Raw genomic sequence first — 9,062 nt, forward strand, 5'->3', positions numbered from 1 at the left:
GCCCCCAGCCGCCCAATTTCCTCTCTCACCTTCCCAAGGGGTTGGCCAGCCTCCTGACAACAGGCTGTGAAGAAAAAGCCTGTGGGGATGATGACAGCTGCCTGACAGAAGGAAGGTAATAGGGTAACACCATACTCATACCTGTAAGGATGGAAAGTTAACTGCACCACAGCCAGCACCACTCCGCCAGTCCAGGGATCCAAAAGCCTCAGCTCATCAGATGCCACAGCCCAGAGCTGGCTAATGGCAAGAATGTGGAAAGTCAGCCTCCAGTGAAGCCGAGGAGCAGAGCCACAATCCAACTCCTTGTGCCAAGCCCTCTCTGGCAGGAACAACCAGGGATTAAAGAACTATCTCCAATCCAAGGCCAGGCGGGCAGGTCAGCCTGGGGTAGTGGAAAGGGCATAGGCTTTCGAGTCCAACATACCTGGGTTTGAAATCAATCGTGCTGTTAAGAGCTTTGCAAACCATGTTCCTTACCTCCTCTGAGACTATTTCTTCCTATGTAAAACAGGGATGCTAATACCCATAGTTTGTGAGGATGAAGTGAAATAACATATGCAAAGGTCCTGGCCAGAGGCCTTGGCCGTTTCCTTCCTTCGTTCTTCCCTCTGGGAGCCCTCTTTCCCCATCTCCATGGATCTTAGGAAGGAGAGGCCAAAGTTGCTAATGAAACAGGCTAAAGAGAAATAACTGCTCAGAGCAGAAGACAATTTCTAAAAGGACCTTCTGGCATGTTGAAACTCTATTTGTGGGCTGTTAGCTCTGTTAGGAGTGTGTCTACTGGCTTCATCCAGAAATCAGTTCTCACCATGCACAATCACGAGCTGCTCTGTAACTTATGGAAATTGGACATGAAGAAATTCATCAGGCATTCTCCAGAATTCTCCATTCTCTGATATAAATCAATCAGTATTTCTCATTGATAATCAGTAATTCTCTGGCAAACTATACCCACAGACATATCCAGCCCAGTGACTATTTTTTCAGTAAAGTTTTATTGGAACACAGCCATGATTATTCTTCTACATACTATCTAGGCTGCTTTCACACTAAACAGGCAAATTGGACTTCAAGACCTAGAATATTTATTATCTGGCTCTTTACAAAAGGTTTACTGACCCCTGCTCCAAAAGAAAGCATAGCTGGATCTAATTGTTGTAGTTCCAACTCTCTAAAAAGCAAACGCTGAGAAAGGGTTTAGGGCTCAGGATATTAAATATGGAAGTTGTCTGGGATCCACACCTCAGAGTTGAGCTGAATTGGCCCAAATAGCTGGGCTTTTATACTCTGCCTTGATGAGTCATTTAAAGTGGGCCACCCCCAGAATGGTGTCAGCTCAAGCAAGGTAGCTCCCTAAGGGGCTGACTGCTGGAGGCTGTCTACTGACCAGACTCTCAGCACTCTGGTAAGCAAATCCTCCCTCCAAGGCAGAAGCTCCCACCCTCCCAAGCTTCTGTCAGTTTCCCTCACCACCTTCCTGAAGTGCACTCTCCTCTACACCACAGAGTCAGTTGTTGTCTGAGCCACCTGTGGATGTGGTGGGTGTCATCAGTGGGACACAAAGGTCAAGGTAGACACAGGGTTTTCAGAATAATGACTAAGATATCACCTTCAATGTATTCCCAATAATATTCTTGAAAATTTTATATCTATAAACTTTATTGGAAATCATAGAGAAATAGACTATGAATACATAAATGCCATTCTAAGAAAAGTGGACTTTCTATTTCTGTCAGAATTACACCAAAATTTTTTTTCTTCATTTATTGTGTTTTTTAGATTCCACATATAAATGAAAGATAAACCATTTATCTTTCTTTGTCTTATGTATTATATCTTATGTATTCCACTCAGCATAATATCATTTAGGTCCATCCATATTGTCACAAATTGTAAGATTTCATTATTTTTTTTTTGGCCAAGTAATATTCCCTTGTATATATGTACCACATCTTCTTTATTCAACCATCTATCAATGGACACTTAGGTTGCTTTCAAGTCTTGGCTACTGCAAATAATGCTGCAATGACACAGGGGTGCATAAGTCTTTTCAAGTTAGCATTTTGGATTTCTTCAGATAAATACCCAGAAGTGGGATGGCTGGGTCATATAGTAGTTCTATTTTTAATATTTTGAGGAGCTTCCATACTGTTTTCCATAGTGGCTGCACAAATTGCAATTCCACCAACAGTGCACAAGGATTCCTTTTTTTCCACATCCTCACCATACTTCTTTGTTGATCTATTAATAACACCATTCTGATAGGTGTCAGGTGATATGTCATAGTGGTTTTAATTTGCATTTCTCTGATGATTAGTGATGTTGAACATCTTTTCATGTCTGTTAGCCATCTATATGTCCTCTTTGGAGAAATGTCTATTTATGTCCACTGCCCATTTTTAAATTAGATTGGGTTTTTAATTTAAGTTTTAGCAGTTAGTTATTTATATATTTTGGGTATTTACCCTGTACTATATGTATCATAGATGAATATCGTCTCCCATTCAGTAGATTGGTTTTTTTTGTTTTGTTGATGGTTTCCTTTGCTGTGCAAAAACTTTTTAGTTTAATGTAGTTCCATTTATTTATTTTTTCTTTTTGTCCCTTGCCCAAAGAGACATATTCAAAAAATATTGCTCAGAGCAAAGTCAAAGATTGTACTGGCTATCTTTTCTTCTAAGAGTTTCATTGTTTCAGGTCTTATATTTAAGTCTTTAATACATTTTTAATTTATTCTTGTATACAATGTAAGAAAGTGGTCCAGTTTCATTGTTTGCATGTATCTGTCCAGTTTTCCCAACAGCATTCATTGAAGAGACTGTCTTTACGCAAGTGTATATTCGTGCCTCCTTTGTAATAGGTTAAGTAACCATATAGGTATAGATGTGGGTTTACTTCTGGGCTCTCTATTCTGTTCTATTGATCTATGTGTCTGTTTTTATGCCAATATCATGCTATTTTGATTACTATAGCCTTGTAGTATAGTTTCATATTAGGTAACATGTTACCTACAACTTTGTTCTTTCTCAAGATTGCTATGGCTATTCGGGGTCTTTAGTGGTTCCATATACATTTTAGGATTATTTGTTCTAGTTCTGTGAAAAATGCCATTGGTATTTTGTTAGGGATTGCTTTGAGTCTATAGATTGCTTTGGGTAGTATGGACATTTTAACTATATTTATTCTTCCTATACATGAGCATGATTTATGCTTCCATTTATTTGTATCTTCTTTAATTTCTTTCTTCCATGTCTGATAATTTTCTGAGTACAGGTCTTTTACCTACTTGGTCAAATATATTCCTAGGTATTTTTTTCTTTTCTGATGCAACTGTAAGTGGGATTGTTTTCTTAATTTCTCTTGCTGTATAAAAGTGCAACTGATTTCTGGATATTAATTTTATATCCTGCTACTTTACTGAATTCATTTATCAGTTCTAATAGTTTTATAGTGAAATCTTTGGGGTTCTCTGTGTATAGTATAGTGTCATCAGCAAATAATGACAGTTTCACTTCTTCCTTTCCATTTTGGAGGCCCTTTATTCCTTTTTCTTGTCTGATTGCTGTGGCTAGGACTTCCAATACTATGTTGAATAAAAGCAGTGAAAATGTATTTTCCTGATCGTAAGGAGAACACTTTTAGCTTTTCCCCATTAGTATGAAGTTAGCTGTGGGCTTCTCATACATGGCCTTTTTTATTATGTTGAGGTATGTTCCCTCTATTCCCACTTTGCTGAGAGATTTTATTATAAATGGATACTGGATTTTGTCAAATGCTTTTTCTGCATCTATTGATATAATCATATTATTTTTATTCTTCATTTTGTTTATGTGGCGTATCACATTAATTGATTTGTGGATATTGAACCAACCTTGCATCCCAGGAATAAGTCCCACTTGATCATGGTGTATGATCCTTTTAATGTATTGCTGAATTCAGTTTGCTAATATTCTATTGAAGACTTTTGCATCTATGTTCATCAGGGTTATTGAGATGACATATATATATATATATATATATATATATATACACACACAGATAGATAGATAGATAGATAGATAGATAGATAGATAGATAGATAGATGTCTTGGCCTGGTTTTGGAATCAGGGTAATGCTGGCTTCATAAAATGAGCTTGGGAATCTTCCCTCCACTTTTTTTGGAATCTTTTGACTAGGATAGGTGTTAATTCTTCTTTGAATGTTTAGTAAAATTCACCTGTGAAGCTATCTAGTCCAGGACATTTGTTGGACTTTTTTCATCATTGATTAGATTTCATTAGTAGTTATCAGTCTATTCAAATTTTCTTTCTTCTTGATTCAGGCTTGGAAGATTGCGTGTTTCTAGAAATGTATCCATTTCTTCCAGACTGTCCAATTTGTTCGCTTACGATTGTTCATGGTATTGTCTTATAATCCTCTATATTTCTGTGGTGTCAGTTGTCACTTCTCCTCTTACATTTCTGATTTTATTTATTTGGGTCCTTACATTTTTTTTCTAGATGAGCCTAGTTAAAGGTTTATCAATTTTGTTTATCTTTTCAAAGAACCAACTCTTGGTTTCATTGACTTTTTGCATTTTTTTAGATTCTATTTTATTTATTTCTGCTTTGATCTTTATTATTTCCTTCCTTTAACTCACTTTGGGCTTTGTTTCTTTTTCTTTTTCTACTTCCTTTAGGTATAAGCTTAGATTGTTTATTTGGGATTTTTCTTCTTTCTTGAGGAGGCTTGTATTGCTATGAATTTTCTTGTAAGAACTGCTTTGGCTGTGTTCCATAGATTTTGGGTCATTTTGTTTTCATTTTCAGTTGTCTCAAGGTGTCTTTTGATTTCTTCCTTGATCTCATTGTTAACCCATTCATTGCTCAATAGCATGTTATTTAACCTCCATATATTTGTGTGTTTTTCAGTTTTCTTCTTGTAATTGATTTCTAGTTTCATACCATTGTGATCAGAGAAGATGCTTGATATGATTTCAATCTTCTTAAATTTGTTGAGACTTTTTTTGTGGACTAACATATGGTCTAGCCTGGAAAATGTTCCATATGCACTTGAATGAATGTATACTCTGCTGCTTTGGGGTGAAATGTTCTAAAAATGTCAATTAAATCCATCTGGTCTAATATGTCACTTAAGGCTACTGTCTTCTTGTTTATTTTCTGTCTGAATGACCTATCCATTGATTTCAATGGGGTGTTAAAGTCCACTACTTTTACTGTATTACTATCAATCACTCCATTTGTGTCCATCAGTATCAGCTTTATATATTTAGGTGCTCCTATATTGGGTGCATAAATGTTTACAAAAGTTATATCTTCATGTTGTATTGATCCTTTTATCATTATGAAATGCCTTCTTTACCTCTTGGTATAGCCTCAAACTCTTTGTTTTAAGTCAATTTTGTCTAATATAAGTATTGTTATGCCAGCTTTTTTTTTTCATTTCCATTTGTATGAAATATCTTTTTCCATTCCTTTGCTGTCAGTCTATGTGTGTCTTCCATCTTAAGTGGGTCTCTTGTAGGTAACATATATATGGGTCTTGTTTTCTTATCCATTCAGCCACATGTCTTGATTTGAGCACTGAATCAATTTACATTTAAAATAATTATTGATAAGTATATAGTTATTGCCATTTTATTATTCATTTAAAATTTTTTTCTTGTTCTTAAAGAAATACCTTTAACATTTCTTATAATACAGGTTTAGTGGTGACAGACTCCTTTAGTTTTTGCTTGTCTGGAAGCTCTTTATCTCTTCTTCAATTCTAGATGATAGCCTTGCTTGGGAGGGTAATCTTGGTTGTAGGTCCTTGCTTTTCATTTGAATATTTTGTGCCAATCTCCTCTATCCTGCAAAGTTTCTGTTAAGAAATCACTTTGACAGTCTTATGGGAGCTCCCTTGTAGATAACTGTTTTTCTCTCACTGCTTTTAAGATTCTCTCTTTGTCTTTAACCTCCAGCATTTTAATAATGAGGTGTCTTTGTGTGGGCCTCTTTGGGTTCACCTTGTTTGGTACTTTCTGCACTTCCTGGGCTTCTTTGTCTATTTCTTTTGCCAGGTTAAAGAAGTTATCGGTCATTATTTCTTCAAATAGGTTTTCAATTCTTTGCTCTTTCTCTTCTTTTTCTGGTACCCCTATATAGCAAACGTTATGCTTGGTGTTTTCCCAAAGGTTCTGTAACTATCTTCATTTAAAATTTTTTTTTCTTTGCTCTTGATTGTTTTCTTCTACCTTGTCTTCCAAATTGCTGATTTTTTCTTTTGCTTTATCTAACATGCTTTTGGTTCTATCTAATGTATTATTCACTTCATTTACTGTATTCTTCATTTCTGACTTTTTTTTTGGTATGGTTTCTATTTCTTTCATTGAGTTCTCATTGAGTTCATCTATTTTTCCGCTAAGTTCATTGAACATACTTATAACCAATGTTTTGAACTTTGCAACTCATAGATTGCTTGATTCTATTTTGTTTAGCTCTTTTTCTGGGGTTTTGTCTTCTTTCATTTGAGGCATGTTTCTTTCTCTCCTCCTTTTGGCTGCCTCCTCTGTTTGTTTCTATGTGTTAGGTACTAATACATAGTACTACTACATCTCCCAGTCTTAGCAGAGTGACCTTATGAAGTAGGTATCATTTGGGGCCCAATGGTGCAGCCTCCCTGGTCACCTGACCCAGATACTCCAGGGATGTCCCTTATTTGGGTTTCCAATGCCCTCCTCTTGTAGTGGAGCCTTGACTGCTGTTGACATGTCTGTGGGTGAGATTGACCCTCAGGCTGACTCGCTGTGAATACTGATCATGACTACAGCAAATGAGCTATTGTGCGAGTGCTGACCCCAAGGAGCAGAATTCACTTTAGTGGGGCTCCGATACCTGCCTAGTCCACCTCTTGGATGTGTCATTTGTGGAGCTAATTAGGTCATGCTCTGGTGTGGTCTGAAGTTGACCACTGGGTGTGTGGTTTCTGGGACCTTTTGGGAGAGGATCCAGTGCAGGCCAAGGTCAGCCACTGCCTATGCCTGACCTGGGGCCACCTGGTAGGAGTTACAAAGTGACCTGCAGTTGGCAGCTGCCAATGCTGAGCTTGGAGGATCCTGGGAGAAGCTATGCTGTGAACCAAGGATAGCTGCCACTAGTGCCAGGATTGAGGCTACTTAGCAAGAAGTACAGGGCACATGGAGGCCAGTCGCTGCTTTTGGGAGTGGGAAGGGGAGATGGACATTTGAGATATTTTAGGAAATTCCACAGTGATCAAGGCTGGTAGCTTGTGTGTAACAGCTGCTAAAAGAAATTAGGGCTGGTGCACTAGTTGGGTGGGGCCCGGTCTAAGGAAATCACCAGGATGGGGCAGGCAGTGTTAGCCTGGTTTATGGAGACTCAGATTTGACACCTGCCTGCACCTGCACACTGAGTAGGGGGAAGACGCAACAAAAAAACAATGGTGTCTGCCAGCACTTCAATCTGGAAAAAAGCTGCTTCTCCAGCCCTCACACTGAAGCCAGACAATTCAGTTCCTCTCTGTATATATGCTTATATATGCTGTATATATATGCTGTATATATGCTGTATATATGTATATGTGCTTTTTGAGCTGCTAACCCTTTGTTGGAGAGGTGTTAAAAATAAAGAAGTGTTATGGGGAATGTTTGTCAGTAAAAGAGTCTGTGCTCAGGCCCTTTAAGAGGACTCCTGGTGTACAGCAGCCCTCTGCTTCACCCAAATGGTATACTCACTGATTTTCACAGCCAGATGTTGTGGGGACTACTCTTCTTGGCAGTTTTAATTCTTCTTTGTGAATAGTCTTATCAACTATATTGCAAACGTTTTGTCATATGCAAAACAGGTATTTAAAAATATTTTTATTTTCTCTGTCCGGAAGGATATTGGTATTAAGGGAGAATATAGCTACCATGTCTTCCAGTGCTTTGGCAAAACCCCAGATGTGTGGCCTTCTGGCCAAGCATCTGCGATTTCATATTGTTAGAACAGTCATTGTTTCCCTGGGGGTTGCAGCTTTCTATAAGTTTGCTGTGGCTGAACCAAGGAAGAAGGCATATGCAGATTTCTACAGAACTTACGATTCCATGAAAGATTTTGAGGAGATGAGGAAGGCTGGTATTTTTCAGAGTGCAAAGTGATTTTGGAGTGTAAAGAATTTGAGTTGACTTCCATGGAAGTTTGTCACTGAGCTGTGTTCTTGAATTATGAAACATGGATATTTGGGCTAATGGATAGTTTCTCTTGGTAAACAAATAAATGTTTAAAAAAATATTTTATTTGCTCTTTATTTACCTATGCACACTATAGACCCACACACACAAATACACATACACCAGCCCCATACACTATTTTCTTCCTGAGACAAATATCCCAGAGAATAGATAGGCATTAATATTCTTGGTAAATGTTAGGAACATTCAAAGTCCCACCTCCTCCCAGTCCTGTCCCCACTGATATCACATGAGGTCTCACTAACACCTGGGAGCCCACTGAACAGTCTAGAATGCTAAGATTTTGTTCCACCATATATATATAATTTATTTGATATATATCATTTATATATATAATTAATTTATAATATATATAATTTATATATAATATATGTAATAAATTATATATATATATATATATATATATATATATAATTAATTTCTTGGGCTGCATGAGCCAAGGGAAAAAGAGCATCATAGTAACGGGATAACCAGCTCTACTCAGGCTCTGTCCACTTTTATTCAATCTGTCAAAATCTCCAGTTTTCATTGGAAGTCCTCCACAACTGGTTATAGGAGTTCATAGGCAGTGGTCACACATTCCCATATTTCCCAACCCTCTTAGCTAATATGGTCCCCCGCCATTTTCTTTGTTTTCTGCTTTAAGTTTGTAAAGTTCTATGTAGGTAGCTTCGCTTTTGCTTGTGGTGAAGTCCTGGGCTAATGCCACCAATAGGGGATGGATGTCAGTAATACTGCAGTCTGACCTGAGGAAAATTCCTCTCCCCACCGTTTACCAAAGCAGGACTATTTGCTCCTAATCAGTCTCTTACAACTTTTATACAA

At 37.6% G+C, this 9,062-nt stretch overlaps 1 protein-coding gene across 1 annotated transcript; it reads left to right on the forward strand.

Annotated features, from left to right (window-relative positions):
* Nucleotides 1-7,916: 7,916 nt before the first annotated feature.
* Nucleotides 7,917-8,160, forward strand: LOC109392382 (cytochrome c oxidase subunit 6C-like). The gene has a single exon (XM_019660793.1). The coding sequence runs from the start codon at nucleotides 7,917-7,919 to the stop codon at nucleotides 8,142-8,144; it is 228 nt and encodes a 75-aa protein (XP_019516338.1). The 3' UTR covers nucleotides 8,145-8,160.
* Nucleotides 8,161-9,062: the final 902 nt, after the last annotated feature.

The sequence above is a fragment of the Hipposideros armiger genome, unplaced genomic scaffold (genome assembly GCF_001890085.2).
Source record: "Hipposideros armiger isolate ML-2016 unplaced genomic scaffold, ASM189008v1 scaffold_330, whole genome shotgun sequence".
NCBI lineage: Eukaryota > Metazoa > Chordata > Mammalia > Chiroptera > Hipposideridae > Hipposideros > Hipposideros armiger.

What these genes read in the sequence shown, in the direction of transcription:
- LOC109392382 (XM_019660793.1), top strand. Translation starts at nt 7,917, where the DNA reads ATGTCTTCCAGTGCTTTGGCAAAACCCCAGATGTGTGGCCTTCTGGCC.